The sequence below is a fragment of the Hemitrygon akajei genome, chromosome 15 (genome assembly GCF_048418815.1).
Source record: "Hemitrygon akajei chromosome 15, sHemAka1.3, whole genome shotgun sequence".
Taxonomy (NCBI): Eukaryota; Metazoa; Chordata; class Chondrichthyes; order Myliobatiformes; family Dasyatidae; genus Hemitrygon; species Hemitrygon akajei.
The window spans coordinates 95,620,290-95,638,865 of record NC_133138.1 but is presented as its reverse complement, the minus strand read 5'-3'; the positions used below and the strand labels follow the sequence as shown (position 1 = coordinate 95,638,865).

Here is an 18,576-nt window from a genome sequence, read left to right as displayed (position 1 = left end):
AGGGAAGAGAACAGTGATATCTTGAAAAATATTGTTATTACAAAAGAGATGGTGTCATTGGTTTTGAGTTGCATGAAGATGGATATATCCTCTGAACCTGACCAGGCATATTCTAGGATGTTGCGGGAAGCAAGAGAAGACACTGTTCAACATGTGGTAGAGATATTTGTATCTTTCATAGTTAAGGGGTGAGGTACCAGAAAACTGGAGGATGGGTAATGATGTTCTTTCATTTTAAACGGGTTTTAAGGGCAACCAGCGAGCTAGAGGCCAATAAACCTAACATCAATGGTGGGGATTCTGAGAGATAAAATATTTGTGTTTTAAAAGGCAAGGACTATTTAGGGATTTGTGCATCAGAAATCATGTCTCATAAATTAGATCGTTTGTTTTTCTTTGAAAAGGTGGCCAAGAGGATTGATAATGGCAGGACAGTGAACACTGTCTACATAGACACAGCAAGACCTATAACATAGCCTCAAATGGTAGGCAGGTTCTGAAGATTAGATTACAGGGGTTCTGGGGTAAGTTAGCTAATTGGATACAAAATTGCTTGGTGCAAAGAGTCAGGGGGTGGTAGTGAAGGGTTATTTTTCAGAATGGAGGCCTATGATTAAAGATCAAAGTACATTTATTATCAAACAAGTCACGTAAACAATAAAAGTAAGCAAATACAATTCAGATTAGTAGTGTTCTGTTGGAACCAGTGCTATGCAGCTTATTATTTATTATATACATTAATTACTTAGATGACAATGCACCTGGTATAATCTATAGATTTGTTGGTAACACCAAAATTTATTGTTGTTGTGTGACAGTGAATAATGTCTAACATTACAAGTGGATCCAGATCAACTGGGAAAGTCAGCAAGTTAATGGCAGATGGATTTTAACTTAGACATGTGTGAAATAGTGCATTTTGGGAAGTCAGACCATGACAGGACATTGTATTTATGCAACATCTTACCCTGGTTTAACTCCCCAAATACTGTGCATTGTACATGCAAGGCACTCGGAATGAAGAGCACAGGTCCCTAAAAGTGGTGACACAGATTTACAAGGCGATGAAAATTTACATGGCAAACTTGCCTTCATCAGACAGGGCACTGAGCACAAGAGTTGTACCAAACACTGGGGGGACTGCATCTGGAATATTGAGTGAAGTTCTGGTCGCCATATCATACAAAGAATGAAATTAAGTTAAAGAAGGTTCAGCAAAGTTTCTCAAGGATGCCATTGGGACAAAGGAGTGTAAATTACAAGAAGAAACTTGATAGACTGGGATTTTCTTCCTTGAAGTGAAGGAGGCTGAGCACACAGTTTATAGAATTGCATCAGATAAAGTGGGTTATAGATAGTTAATGGTCAATCTTTAGCCAGGGCATTAAAGGGTATGGGGAGAAGGCAGGGGAGTGGGAATGGCAGAGCAGACTCAATGGGCCAAATGGCCTACTTCTGCTCCTATATCTTATGGTCTTATGGTCTTCATCCTCACATATGGGAGTCTAAAGCTGAAGGAGCTAGGAGAGAAGAAAGATTTAAAGAGAATCTGGGGAGCAAGATTTATATATATATATATATATATAAATGCAGATACCTGTGAGTATATGGGACAAGCTAAAATAGAAAGTATTAGAGATGGTATAATTGCAACATTTAAAATTGCATAGGAAAGGACTAAATTCCAGGGAAATGGGACAAGCTCAGGAAAGCACCTTGGTTGGCACGGACAAGTTAGGGTAACAGTAGCATTGTTTCTTGTGATACACACTGGTCACAGACTTCAAATCATAAATACAACTATACACCATCTCCGTTTATTTCCTTCAATGAAGCTAATTTTGCATTCAATACGTATCTTGCCCTCAATCCCATCAGCACTAACTTTTTGGACTTGCAGGGTAATATAATTGGGAGAAATATACATAATTCATAACTGCTGACATTGAGTTGGGGTTTCACTTCAAGAGACTGGTCTGACTTTATCATGTTATCAAGTGAAAGGTTTTCAGCCACTTTAGAGGTTTTAGAGTTCAATAAAATGTGTTATGGATTGTGTTAAACATAAAATGCCTCACTTCATTTTATTTGTGGAAAACTACAAACTGATCAAAGGCATTATTGAACTTATTTCTTTGAAAAGTTGATTAATATGGTCAGACGGGATCTCCCACCAATTAATCTGTGCTACCCTTGATTAATCTCTGTTATCCCAAATGAAGATTAATCCTGCCTTCAAAAGTCTTTTCTAATGACTTGCTTAATACTGTTTAGTTTAGTGGACAGTTAAGAACCCAGGTTTTTGCAGCTGCATTATTTTGCTCCAATTGTTGTTTACTTTTGCACCATGACCTGTTTAACTGATGTTGGTTGGAGAAGGTGCAGGCCAATCCTATTGAATCAGCTTCATAATTGTAGTGCTCAATATTATAAGGAAATAGAGGAGAAACAACAGAATGTACTTTTCAGCAATATGTTACAAGTAACGTCTTTTTACAAAGTAAAGTTCAGTCAATCATTACCTCATCTGATAACAACTTCATTCACCGCATTCATGTTAACTTGCACATCTATTTTTTTCCTCTTTCTTCAGCATCCCATGGGACCACCCAGGTAAGCTATATTTCAGATATACCTTTTCACTTTATCTCTTCCCCTTCTTCCTTCACCTGAACTTTGTGCTTAAGGTCCATGTAAATCTGATGTCTAGATTCAGCTCATTTCCTTAGTTCATTATTTCCTTTGCAGTAGCCCTCCATCCCCTCTCACCTGGGAACCCAGGGGAAAACTAGAGCAAATTTCTTGAGCCTATTTGCTATTTTTTTTAAATTTCAGGGCAACATTCATCTTCCCCAAATGAGAAGTTAGTGGGTAGGTGAGAATGTATAGATGGCATTTCTGATCTGCACCCCAACTCCATATTCATCATCACTTGCTGGACTTAAATATCCAAAAAATATAGCTTAAAAGCCACCTTTCAACCTGGGTGTTCATAGTCTTTTGAAGGAGAGGATTTCAGATTACCATGTAAAAGAACGCTGCATGATGCAACAACTCATCAGTATATCACAACCTGGTATATAAATACCAATGCTTTGAATGGAAAATCCAACAAAAAGTAATGGATTTTGCCCAGTCCATCTCGGGTAAAGCCCACCCAACCACTGAGCACACCTACATGAAACACTGTTGCAGGAAAGCATCATCAGGTACTTTCACCACCCAGGACAAGCTCTCTTCTCACTGTTGCCATCAGGAAGAAGGAACAAGAACCTCAGGACTCACACCACCAGGTTCAAGAGTGTTGTCTACCCCTCAACCATCAGGCTCTTGAATAAAAAGGGGTAACTGTACTCATGCCCCATCATTGAAATTTCCAACAACCAATCATTGAGGTCTACAGACCTCAATTATTACCAAAGAATGTATAAATTACACAACCTTGAGATTTGTCTGCTCACAGGTAGCCAAAAAGCAAGAAACCCAAAATAACCCAATTAAAGAAAAGATTAAAAATAAAAATAAAAGGCAAACCCTTGATGTTCAAGGGAAAGAAAATGAAAACAAATCATGGAAACGATTGAAGTGAACAGCATTCTGAACCCAAACTGAGTCCTCAGATCCGAACCTTGGAGCGAGCAGCCCAGAGTAGGCCCAAAGCCTTGCTTATCAGGTCATCATATTAGCAGGCATGGAGCACAGCAGCTTTTAATAGCCTCGCTGCCGTGGAGATGACCATCATGGAAAACGAACGAAATCGGCTCTCGCTCTGGATCCAGACACCCTGCCTTTTCAGTCTGTCTGAGCTGGTATTTAAACTGAACAAACAACAGAACAGCAAAAGGCTCCAATGCCGTTGTGAAGAGCAAGCATAATTGGCTCTCGCTCTGATCCGGGCATTGGAGCAAAACATTGTGAAGAGCGAGCATAATTGGCTCTCGTTTCTGATCCAGGCCGTTTGTTAAATGAATGAATTTCAGTCACATGTTCTATTTTTTTGAGTAAGGGCAATAACTCAGTTTTAGAATGTCCAAGTAAACTGGATGCTAGATTTAAGGACTGGACAGCTAAAGGAATAACAACTCTTTGCAATATAATGAAAGAAGGAATACTGTTCAGTTTTGAAATGCTTAAAGAGAAACACTTATGTGACAATATGTTAATAGGACAGTTAAAAATGTAGCCAAGGCAAGTACATGTTTGATAGAGCTATTTAGAAAAGCATATAATTCAGGTAACGGTAGTAGAATCATTTCAAGCGTCTATAAGGGTTTGTCAAATCTCAAAACACATTCAACTTCATACATTAAAACAAAATGGGAGAAGGAAGGAGGGATAATTATATCAGAGGAAGAATGGACAACAATATGGAGATATCAATGGAAGTGTACCAGTTCTCAGAAATAGAGGGAGTTCGGATGGAAAAATTTGATAAGTTATTTTATTACACCCTCTCAGAAATCCCATTATGGTCGTAACCTTCCTGCTTGCTGGAGAAATTGTAGAAATCAAAATGCAAACAATTATCATATTTTCTGGGAATGCCTCGTTATCAAAGACTATTAGAGTGGGATACACAATGCTCTACAAGGCATCCTTAAATGTGAAATACCCTTAGAGAGTAAGAACATATATTTTGGATATATACCTCAAGAATGGTTGAAAAGAGGTAAATATTTAATGAATATACTGCTGGTGGCTGGTAAAAAGACTCTTACTAGGAAATGGTTATCGCAGGAGAGCCCAACCTTTAATGCATGGATAGAAATTACAATGGCCGTTTAGAAAATGGAGAAGGTAACAGCATCTGTTAATTATAAGTTGGAACAATTTGTTTCATACTGGGAAAAATGGTTTAACTACATAACACCTCATAGACCTGATTTTATTCTTACAAATCAATGAATATGTTGTAAAAAAAGATCACTCCCTACTTGTACATAGTTTTCTCCTTTTGCTTGTTCTTTCTTTCTTCTCTTTTCTATAAGTGTATACCTCAGATAAATATTATGTAGAGCTTTGTGGCATTTATGACTATATGATATATATGTACGATATCTCAAATATGTCTTATGGAAATGTGTTTTGATGATGAACTTCAATAAAAAAAAGAATGGCAAGTTGTTGGAAGCTCAAGTAGACTCCCTTCAACATTGAATGTCCTCAAGGTTTCCTAGCTAGATGAGCATTGTTAATAGGCTCCACATTGACCTCATTGACCAAGTCTTCGTGGCAGGAAAGATTATGACCAGGAACTCAACGCACCCTTTAGAGTGAGATCAGTTAGTTGATCAGTTTTACCTGTCAGGAGGCTTTTAAGTCTTCTTCAGTTAGGACATTATCTCAATGGGTAGATGGACTTAGGTTTAACATCTAACAATATTACAATATCACCGTATACTATGCTGCACCACCAATGTAGTGTTGGATCACCAGGCAAAAGCATGAGGCAAAAATACTATCTATAAGTCAGATTGCAATAACTATTGATCCCTAAATTATATATCTTGTGGAAATAATTTTTCAGGATGAAAATAATTTATCTGATGATTTTCAAATTATCTAGACCTCCATTTGGCGGTAGACCTGATCCTGTCTGTAGGATGCCAAAGCCAACGATACCGGGGGACAGGGGGAATGCCTCGTTGGGACGGAGGCAGACATCTCCAAGGTAAGAGTTTTTGCCAGTTCTCAAACCTTAAATGTAACCTACATACAGTATATGTAATTAAAGCACAAAGTCTGTAAAGAGGGAATCACGGTAATGTATTAAGTTGTTTCAAGTTGGTGTGTTTTCACTGAATATCTGTACAGTTTTCAATATCCAACTCAAATTACACCCAGAAATGTAATTTGTTCTATTTATTTTCTGATAGTAAAATATTTTTCTTAATATTCTTGGGGGGTTCCATCGATTATCAATAACTCCCCAATCCTAATTCCCTGATTTATTTCAACTCCACCTAATGCATTCTTTAGTGGCTAACATAGAACAGTGCAGACCTTTCAAACCATAAAGTTGCACTGACTTTTAAACTACTCTAAGATTATTTTAACACTTCCCTCCCACATAGCTCTCCATTTTTATCTCAGCCATGTGCCCATCTAGGAGTCTTTTAAATATCCCTAGTGTGTAGTATCTGCCTCTGCTACCACCCCTGGCAGTAACATTTCGTGAACCCACCTCTCTGTGCATAAAAACCCCTCCTCTATCATGCTGCCAATGCTTTCCTCCAACACTGTAAAATCATGCGCTCTTGTATTAGCCATTTACACCCTGGGGAAAAAGGCTGGATGTCTACTTTATCTATGCCTCTGGGCTCCTATAACACCTCTTTCAAGTCACCACTCATCCTCCTTCAAATAGAAAAGCCCTAGCTCACCCAACCTTTCCTCATAAGATGTCTTTTCTAATTCAGGCTGCTTGCTGAAGTTTCTCATCCTTCCTATAATTAGGAGTCTAAAAGAGAACACGATGGTCGGAGAGAAGTCTAACCAGAGTTTACTGGAGCAGCAACATTACCTCAGGGTTCTTGAGTTCAATCCTGAGTAATGAAGTGTAACACACCATATGCCTCCTGGACCATCCTATCGATCGTGCAGCAACTTTGAAAGATCTATAGAAGTGGACTCTAAGGTCACTCTGTTGCTCTACTCTGTTAACAAACTTGTAGTCGCCCTTCAAGTTTGACCTTCCAAAGTACATTACTTCACATTTCTGAATTAAACTCTATCTGCCACCACTCAGCCCAACACTGCATCCTATCAATGTGCTGTCGTAACTTTTAATCCTATCCATAACGGCACCAAGCTTTCTTTATTTATTTATTATTGAGATACAACGTGGAATAGGCCCTTCTGGCCCTTCGAGCCACGCTGCCCAGAGATCCTGAATTAATCTTAGCCTAAACACAGGACAATTGACAATGACCAATTAACCTACCAACCAGTACATCTTTGGTAGGAAACCCACACAGACACCAGGAAAACATACAAACTTCTTACCACCAGTGACAGGAATGGAATTCAGGTCATTGAGCTAACCACGATACTACTGTGCTGCACTTACGCTAGCGTGTTGCACCAACCTTGGTATCACCTGCAAGCTAACAAAGAGCAAGGTCCCTTGGGGGACACCACTGACCACTGACCTCCAGGCAGAATACACTCCTCCTACTGCCACTTAGTCTTGTCATCGAGCCTATTCTGAATCCACACAGACAAGTTTCCCAGGATGCTATGCCTCTCGACCATCTGAATTAGCCTACCACAGAGAACATTGCTGACTGTCTTACTAACATCCATAATCACCACATCCACTATTCTACCTACATCAATTTGCTTTTGTCATAACCGGGAAGAATTCAATCAGACTTGTGAAGCCCAGCCTGTCTCTCACAAAGCTATGTAAACTATCAGACTATGTTTCTCCTCTTTCTTAATGTCAACATGTTCCAGCATATCACCCTGGTCTACACTGTCCTCAGACTCGCCTACACTCTTCACTGTTCTCACACTCATCACTGTCCTCACACTCTTCTACATTGTCCTCAGACTCGTCAAACTCTTCACAGTCCTCACACTCATCACTGTACTCACACTTGTCACACTCCTCTCACTCATCACTTTCCTGACACTTGTCACCCCCCTCATCCTTGTGACCGTTTATACAGTCGTCACATTCATCACACTTGTTACAAATTAGAGTCCTCCACTTGTCACTCTCCTCACACTCGTGACTCTTTACTCTCATCACCATTCTCACTCACATCACACTCGTCAATGCCCTCACAATTGTCACATGTCAGTATCCTCACAGGCCTCACCTTTCCCATACTCATCACCGTCTATACTGTACTCACAATCATCATTGTTCTCACACACAGCACCATCCTCACACTCATCGTACTTGTCAGTATCCTCACATTAGTCACACTAACCGCCATCCTCACACTCATCACACATGTCACCGTGCACACACTTGTCACTCTCCTCACACTTGTCACCGTACTCACACTCATCATACTCGACAGCATTCTCACAGTCCTCACTGTTCTCACACTCATCACCATCTACACTGTCCTCACAATAATCACCATCACTGTTCTCACATAGCACCCTCCTCACACTCGTCACCAACATCTCACTCTTCACACTACTTACTGACCTCACACTCATCATCATCTACACTGTCCTCACACTCATCACCACACTCACACTTTGTCACACTCTTCTAACTCATCACTGTCCTCACACCAATCACTGTCTAAACTATGCTCACAATCATCACAATCACTATTCTCTCACAGGGCACCACCCTCACACTCATGACCATCCTCACTCCTCACACTCCCCACTGTCCTCACACTTGTAACTGTCCTCACACTCATCACTGTCCTCACTGTCCCCAGTCTCCTCACACTCATCACTGTCCTCACACTCATCGCTGTTCTCACTGTCCGCACTGTCCTCACACTCATCACTCTCCTCACACTCATCACTGTCCTCACTGTCCCCACTGTTCTCACACTCATCACTGTCCACACTGTCCCCACTGTACTCACACTCATCACAGTCCCCACAGTCCCCACTGTCCTCACACTCCTTACCCTCCTCACACTCCTCACTGTCCTCACACTCCTCACTGTCCTCACACTCATCACTGTCCTCACACTCATCACTGTCCTCACACTCCTTACCGTCCTCACACTCCTTACTGTCCTCACACTCCTCACTGTCCTCACACTCCTCACTGTCCTCACACTCCTTACTGTCCTCACACTCCCCACTGTCCTCACACTCCTTACCGTCCTCACACTCCTCACTGTCCTCACACTCCTCACTGTCCTCACACTCATCACTGTCCTCACACTCATCACTGTCCTCACACTCCTTACCGTCCTCACACTCATCACTGTCCTCACACTCATTACTGTCCTCACACTCCTTACTGTCCTCACACTCCTCACTGTCCCCACTGTCCCCACTGTCCTCACACTCCTCACTGTCCTCACACTCCTCACTGTCCTCACACTCATCACTGTCCCCACTGTCCCCACTGTCCTCACACTCATCACTGTCCTCACACTCCTCACTGTCCTCACACTCCTCACTGTCCTCAAACTCATCACTGTCCCCACTGTCCCCACTGTCCTCACACTCCTCACTGTCCTCACACTCCTCACTGTCCTCACACTCATCACTGTCCTCACACTCCTCACTGTCCCCACTGTCCCCACTGTCCTCACACTCCTCACTGTCCTCACACTCATCACTGTCCCCACTGTCCCCACTGTCCTCACACTCCTCACTGTCCTCACACTCATCACAGCCCCCACTGTCCCCACTGTCCTCACACTCATCACAGCCCCCACTGTCCCCACTGTCCTCACACTCATCACTGTCCTCACTGTTCTCACACTCATCACAGCCCCCACTGTCCTCACACTCATCACTGTCCTCACTGTCCCCAGTCTCCTCACACTCGTCACTGTCCGCATTGTCCCCATTGTCCTCACACTCATCTCTGTCCTCACACTCATCACAGTCCCCACTGTCCCCACTGTCCTCACACTCATCACTGTCCTCACACTTGTCACTGTCCTCACAGTCCCCACTGTCCTCACACTCATCACTGTCCTCACACTCATCGCTGTTCTCACTGTCCGCACTGTCCTCACACTCAACACTGTCCTCACACTCATCACTGTCCTCACACTCATCACTGTCCTCACTGTCCCCAGTCTCCTCACACTCGTCACTGTCCGCATTGTCCCCATTGTCCTCACACTCATCACAGTCCCCACTGTCCCCACTGTCCCCACTGTCCTCACACTCATCACAGTCCCTACTGTCCCCACTGTCCTCACACTCATCACTGTCCCCACAGTCCCCATTGTCCTCACACTCATCTCTGTCCTCACACTCATCACAGTCCCCACTGTCCCCACTGTCCCCACTGTCCTCACACTCATCACAGTCCCTACTGTCCCCACTGTCCTCACACTCATCACTGTCCTCACAGTCCCCACTGTCCTCACACTCATCACTGTCCTCACTGTCCCCAGTCTCCTCACACTCATCACTGTCCTCACACTCATCACAGTCCCCACTGTCCCCACTGTTCTCACACTCATCACAGTCCCCACTGTCCTCACTGTCCTCACACTCCTTACTGTTCTCACACTCATCACTGTCCACACTGTCCCCACTGTTCTCACACTCATCACTGTCCTCACTGTCCCCAGTGTCCTCACACTCCTTACTGTCCTCACACTCCTTACTGTCCTCACACTCATCACTGTCCACACTGTCCCCACTGTTCTCACACTCATCACTGTCCTCACACTCATCACTGTCCACACTGTCCCCACTGTTCTCACACTCATCACTGTCCTCACTGTCCCCACTGTCCTCACACTCATCACTGTCCTCACACTCCTTACTGTCCTCACACTCCTTACTGTCCTCACACTCATCTCTGTCCTCACACTCATCACAGTCCCCACTGTCCCCACTGTCCTCACACTCATCACTGTCCTCACACTTGTCACTGTCCTCACAGTCCCCACTGTCCTCACACTCATCACTGTCCTCACACTCATCGCTGTTCTCACTGTCCGCACTGTCCTCACACTCAACACTGTCCTCACACTCATCACTGTCCTCACTGTCCCCAGTCTCCTCACACTCGTCACTGTCCGCATTGTCCCCATTGTCCTCACACTCATCTCTGTCCTCACACTCATCACAGTCCCCACTGTCCCCACTGTCCCCACTGTCCTCACACTCATCACAGTCCCTACTGTCCCCACTGTCCTCACACTCATCACTGTCCTCACAGTCCCCACTGTCCTCACACTCCTTACTGTTCTCACACTCCTCACTGTCCTCACACTCCTTACTGTCCTCACACTCCTCACTGTCCGCATTGTCCCCATTGTCCTCACACTCATCACTGTTCTCACACTCATCACAGTCCCCACTGTCCTCACTGTCCTCACACTCCTTACTGTTCTCACACTCATCACTGTCCTCACACTCATCACTGTCCACACTGTCCCCACTGTTCTCACACTCATCACTGTCCTCACTGTCCCCACTGTCCTCACACTCCTTACTGTCCTCACACTCATCACTGTCCACACTGTCCCCACTGTTCTCACACTCATCACTGTCCTCACAGTCCCCACTGTCCTCACACTCATCACTGTCCTCACACTCCTTACTGTCCTCACACTCCTCACTGTCCTCAAACTCATCACTGTCCACACTGTCCCCACTGTTCTCACACTCATCACTGTCCTCACACTCATCACTGTCCACACTGTCCCCACTGTTCTCACACTCATCACTGTCCCCACTGTCCCCACTGTCCTCACACTCATCACTGTCCTCACACTCATCACTGTCCCCACAGTCCCCACTGTCCTCACACTCATCACTGTCCTCACACTCATCACAGTCCCCACTGTCCCCACTGTTCTCACACTCATCACAGTCCCCACTGTCCCCACTGTCCTCACGCTCATCACTGTCCTCACACTCCTCACAGTCCCCACTGTCCCCACTGTTCTCACACTCATCACAGTCCCCACTGTCCCCACTGTCCTCACACTCCTCACTGTCCTCACACTCATCACTGTCCTCACACTCATCACTGTCCTCACACTCCTCACTGTCCCCACACTCATCACTGTCCTCACACTCATCACTGTCCCCACACTCATCACTGTCCTCACACTCATCACTGTCCTCACACTCCTTACTGTCCTCACACTCCTCACTTTCCTCACACTCATCACTGTCCTCACACTCCTCACTGTCCTCACACTCATCACTGTCCTCACACTCATCACTGTCCCCACAGTCCCCACTGTCCTCACACTCATCACTGTCCTCACACTCATCACTGTCCCCACAGTCCCCACTGTCCTCACACTCATCACTGTCCTCACACTCATCACTGTCCCCACAGTCCCCACTGTCCTCACACTCATCACTGTCCTCACACCCATCACTGTCCCCACAGTCCCCACTGTCCTCACACTCATCACTGTCCCCACTGTCCCCACTGTCCTCACACTCCTCACTGTCCTCACACTCATCACTGTCCCCACTGTCCCCACTGTCCTCACACTCCTCACTGTCCTCACACTCATCACTGTCCCCACTGTCCCCACTGTCCTCACACTCCTCACTGTCCTCACACTCATCACTGTCCCCACTGTCCCCACTGTCCTCACACTCCTCACTGTCCTCACACTCATCACTGTCCCCACTGTCCCCACTGTCCTCACACTCCTCACTGTCCTCACACTCATCACTGTCCTCACACTCATCACTGTCCTCACAGTCCCCACTGTCCTCACACTCCTCACTGTCCTCACACTCCTCACAGTCCCCACTGTCCCCACTGTCCTCACACTCATCACTGTCCTCACACTCATCACTGTCCTCACACTCCTCACTGTCCTCACACTCATCACTGTCCTCACACTCATCACTGTCCTCACAGTCCCCACTGTCCTCACACTCCTCACTGTCCTCACACTCCTCACAGTCCCCACTGTCCCCACTGTCCTCACACTCATCACTGTCCTCACACTCATCACTGTCCCCACTGTCCCCACTGTCCTCACACTCCTCACTGTCCTCACACTCATCACTGTCCTCACACTCATCACTGTCCCCACTGTCCCCACTGTCCTCACACTCCTCACTGTCCCCACACTCATCACTGTCCCCACAGTCCCCACTGTCCTCACACTCATCACTGTCCTCACACTCCTCACTGTCCCCACAGTCCCCACTGTCCTCACACTCCTTACTGTCCTCACACTCCTTACTGTCCTCACACTCCTCACTGTCCTCACACTCCTCACTGTCCTCACACTCCTCACTGTCCTCACACTCCTTACCGTCCTCACACTCCTTACCGTCCTCACACTCCTCACTGTCCTCACACTCCTCACTGTCCTCACACTCCTTACTGTCCTCACACTCCTCACTGTCCTCACACTCCTCACTGTCCTCACACTCCTCACTGTCCTCACACTCCTTACTGTCCTCACCCTCCTTACCGTCCTCACACTCCTTACTGTCCTCACACTCCTCACTGTCCTCACACTCCTCACTGTCCTCACACTCATCACTGTCCCCACAGTTCCCACTGTCCTCACACTCATCACTGTCCTCACACCCATCACTGTCCCCACAGTCCCCACTGTCCTCACACTCATCACTGTCCCCACTGTCCCCACTGTCCTCACACTCCTCACTGTCCTCACACTCATCACTGTCCTCACACTCATCACTGTCCTCACAGTCCCCACTGTCCTCACACTCCTCACTGTCCTCACACTCCTCACAGTCCCCACTGTCCCCACTGTCCTCACACTCATCACTGTCCTCACACTCATCACTGTCCCCACTGTCCCCACTGTCCTCACACTCCTCACTGTCCTCACACTCATCACTGTCCTCACACTCATCACTGTCCCCACTGTCCCCACTGTCCTCACACTCCTCACTGTCCCCACACTCATCACTGTCCCCACAGTCCCCACTGTCCTCACACTCATCACTGTCCTCACACTCCTCACTGTCCCCACAGTCCCCACTGTCCTCACACTCCTTACTGTCCTCACACTCCTTACTGTCCTCACACTCCTCACTGTCCTCACACTCCTCACTGTCCTCACACTCCTCACTGTCCTCACACTCCTTACCGTCCTCACACTCCTTACCGTCCTCACACTCCTCACTGTCCTCACACTCCTCACTGTCCTCACACTCCTCACTGTCCTCACACTCCTCACTGTCCTCACACTCCTTACTGTCCTCACCCTCCTTACCGTCCTCACACTCCTTACTGTCCTCACACTCCTCACTGTCCTCACACTCCTCACTGTCCTCACACTCATCACTGTCCTCACACTCCTTACTGTCCTCACACTCCTCACTGTCCTCACACTCCTCACTGTCCTCACACTCCTCACTGTCCTCACACTCATCACTGTCCTCACACTCCTTACTGTCCTCACACTCCCCACTGTCCTCACACTCCTTACTGTCCTCACACTCCTCACTGTCCTCACACTCCTCACTGTCCTCACACTCCTTACTGTCCTCACACTCATCTCTGTCCTCACACTCATCACAGTCCCCACTGTCCCCACTGTCCTCACACTCATCACTGTCCTCACACTTGTCACTGTCCTCACAGTCCCCACTGTCCTCACACTCATCACTGTCCTCACACTCATCGCTGTTCTCACTGTCCGCACTGTCCTCACACTCAACACTGTCCTCACACTCATCACTGTCCTCACACTCATCACTGTCCTCACTGTCCCCAGTCTCCTCACACTCGTCACTGTCCGCATTGTCCCCATTGTCCTCACACTCATCACAGTCCCCACTGTCCCCACTGTCCCCACTGTCCTCACACTCATCACAGTCCCTACTGTCCCCACTGTCCTCACACTCATCACTGTCCCCACAGTCCCCATTGTCCTCACACTCATCTCTGTCCTCACACTCATCACAGTCCCCACTGTCCCCACTGTCCCCACTGTCCTCACACTCATCACAGTCCCTACTGTCCCCACTGTCCTCACACTCATCACTGTCCTCACAGTCCCCACTGTCCTCACACTCATCACTGTCCTCACTGTCCCCAGTCTCCTCACACTCATCACTGTCCTCACACTCATCACAGTCCCCACTGTCCCCACTGTTCTCACACTCATCACAGTCCCCACTGTCCTCACTGTCCTCACACTCCTTACTGTTCTCACACTCATCACTGTCCACACTGTCCCCACTGTTCTCACACTCATCACTGTCCTCACTGTCCCCAGTGTCCTCACACTCCTTACTGTCCTCACACTCCTTACTGTCCTCACACTCATCACTGTCCACACTGTCCCCACTGTTCTCACACTCATCACTGTCCTCACACTCATCACTGTCCACACTGTCCCCACTGTTCTCACACTCATCACTGTCCTCACTGTCCCCACTGTCCTCACACTCATCACTGTCCTCACACTCCTTACTGTCCTCACACTCCTTACTGTCCTCACACTCATCTCTGTCCTCACACTCATCACAGTCCCCACTGTCCCCACTGTCCTCACACTCATCACTGTCCTCACACTTGTCACTGTCCTCACAGTCCCCACTGTCCTCACACTCATCACTGTCCTCACACTCATCGCTGTTCTCACTGTCCGCACTGTCCTCACACTCAACACTGTCCTCACACTCATCACTGTCCTCACTGTCCCCAGTCTCCTCACACTCGTCACTGTCCGCATTGTCCCCATTGTCCTCACACTCATCTCTGTCCTCACACTCATCACAGTCCCCACTGTCCCCACTGTCCCCACTGTCCTCACACTCATCACAGTCCCTACTGTCCCCACTGTCCTCACACTCATCGCTGTCCTCACAGTCCCCACTGTCCTCACACTCCTTACTGTTCTCACACTCCTCACTGTCCTCACACTCCTTACTGTCCTCACACTCCTCACTGTCCGCATTGTCCCCATTGTCCTCACACTCATCACTGTCCTCACACTCATCACAGTCCCCACTGTCCCCACTGTTCTCACACTCATCACAGTCCCCACTGTCCTCACTGTCCTCACACTCCTTACTGTTCTCACACTCATCACTGTCCTCACACTCATCACTGTCCACACTGTCCCCACTGTTCTCACACTCATCACTGTCCTCACTGTCCCCACTGTCCTCACACTCCTTACTGTCCTCACACTCATCACTGTCCACACTGTCCCCACTGTTCTCACACTCATCACTGTCCTCACAGTCCCCACTGTCCTCACACTCATCACTGTCCTCACACTCCTTACTGTCCTCACACTCCTCACTGTCCTCAAACTCATCACTGTCCACACTGTCCCCACTGTTCTCACACTCATCACTGTCCTCACACTCATCACTGTCCACACTGTCCCCACTGTTCTCACACTCATCACTGTCCCCACTGTCCCCACTGTCCTCACACTCATCACTGTCCTCACACTCATCACTGTCCCCACAGTCCCCACTGTCCTCACACTCATCACTGTCCTCACACTCATCACAGTCCCCACTGTCCCCACTGTTCTCACACTCATCACAGTCCCCACTGTCCCCACTGTCCTCACACTCATCACTGTCCTCACACTCCTCACAGTCCCCACTGTCCCCACTGTTCTCACACTCATCACAGTCCCCACTGTCCCCACTGTCCTCACACTCCTCACTGTCCTCACACTCATCACTGTCCTCACACTCATCACTGTCCTCACACTCCTCACTGTCCCCACACTCATCACTGTCCTCACACTCATCACTGTCCCCACACTCATCACTGTCCTCACACTCATCACTGTCCTCACACTCCTTACTGTCCTCACACTCCTCACTTTCCTCACAGTCATCACTGTCCTCACACTCCTCACTGTCCTCACACTCATCACTGTCCTCACACTCATCACTGTCCCCACAGTCCCCACTGTCCTCACACTCATCACTGTCCTCACACTCATCACTGTCCCCACAGTCCCCACTGTCCTCACACTCATCACTGACCTCACACCCATCACTGTCCCCACAGTCCCCACTGTCCTCACACTCATCACTGTCCCCACTGTCCCCACTGTCCTCACACTCCTCACTGTCCTCACACTCATCACTGTCCTCACACTCATCACTGTCCTCACAGTCCCCACTGTCCTCACACTCCTCACTGTCCTCACACTCCTCACAGTCCCCACTGTCCCCACTGTCCTCACACTCATCACTGTCCTCACACTCATCACTGTCCTCACACTCATCACTGTCCCCACTGTCCCCACTGTCCTCACACTCCTCACTGTCCTCACACTCATCACTGTCCTCACACTCATCACTGTCCCCACTGTCCCCACTGTCCTCACACTCCTCACTGTCCCCACACTCATCACTGTCCCCACAGTCCCCACTGTCCTCACACTCATCACTGTCCTCACACTCCTCACTGTCCCCACAGTCCCCACTGTCCTCACACTCCTTACTGTCCACACACTCCTTACTGTCCTCACACTCCTCACTGTCCTCACACTCCTCACTGTCCTCACACTCCTCACTGTCCTCACACTCCTTACCGTCCTCACACTCCTTACCGTCCTCACACTCCTCACTGTCCTCACACTCCTCACTGTCCTCACACTCCTTACTGTCCTCACACTCCTCACTGTCCTCACACTCCTCACTGTCCTCACACTCCTCACTGTCCTCACACTCCTTACTGTCCTCACCCTCCTTACCGTCCTCACACTCCTTACTGTCCTCACACTCCTCACTGTCCTCACACTCATCACTGTCCTCACACTCATCACTGTCCTCACACTCCTTACTGTCCTCACACTCCTCACTGTCCTCACACTCCTCACTGTCCTCACACTCCTCACTGTCCTCACACTCCTTACTGTCCTCACACTCCCCACTGTCCTCACACTCCTTACTGTCCTCACACTCCTCACTGTCCTCACACTCCTCACTGTCCTCACACTCCTTACTGTCCCCACACTCCTCACTGTCCTCACACTCCACACTGTCCTCACACTCATCACTGTCCTCACACTCCTTACTGTCCTCACAGTCCCCACTGTCCTCACACTCCTCACTGTCCTCACACTCCTCACTGTCCTCACACTCCTTACTGTCCCCACACTCCTCACTGTCCTCACACTCCTCACTGTCCTCACACTCATCACTGTCCTCACACTCCTTACTGTCCTCACACTCCCCACTGTCCTCACACTCATCACTGTCCTCACACTCATCACTGTCCCCACAGTCCCCACTGTCCTCACACTCCTTACTGTCCTCACACTCCTTACTGTCCTCACACTCCTTACCGTCCTCACACTCCTCACTGTCCTCACACTCCTCACTGTCCTCACACTCCTTACTGTCCTCACACTCCTTACCGTCCTCACACTCCTCACTGTCCTCACACTCCTCACTGTCCTCACACTCCTTACTGTCCTCACACTCCTTACCGTCCTCACACTCCTTACTGTCCTCACACTCCTCACTGTCCTCACACTCCTCACTGTCCTCACACTCCTTACTGTCCTCACACTCCTCACCGTCCTCACACTCCTCACTGTCCTCACACTCATCACTGTCCTCACACTCATCACTGTCCTCACACTCCTCACTGTCCCCACAGTCCCCACTGTCCTCACACTCCTCACTGTCCTCACACTCCTTACTGTCCTCACACTCCTTACCGTCCTCACACTCCTCACTGTCCTCACACTCCTCACTGTCCTCACACTCCTTACCGTCCTCACACTCCTCACTGTCCTCACACTCCTCACTGTCCTCACACTCCTTACTGTCCTCACACTCCTTACCGTCCTCACACTCCTCACTGTCCTCACACTCCTCACTGTCCTCACACTCCTTACTGTCCTCACACTCCTTACCGTCCTCACACTCCTTACTGTCCTCACACTCCTCACTGTCCTCACACTCCTCACTGTCCTCACACTCCTTACTGTCCTCACACTC

At 48.0% G+C, this 18,576-nt stretch overlaps 1 protein-coding gene across 1 annotated transcript in view; it reads left to right on the top strand.

Moving 5' to 3' along the window:
• The window catches only part of LOC140739531 (lymphocyte cytosolic protein 2-like), a 181,572-nt gene that overhangs the window by 107,759 nt on the left and 55,237 nt on the right, over positions 1 to 18,576 (top strand). Inside the window, exons 11-12 of the mRNA XM_073067931.1 lie at positions 2,594 to 2,613; positions 5,567 to 5,671. Of these exons, the coding sequence (XP_072924032.1) occupies positions 2,594 to 2,613; positions 5,567 to 5,671 (125 nt within the window). The remainder of the gene's footprint in view (positions 1 to 2,593; positions 2,614 to 5,566; positions 5,672 to 18,576) is intronic.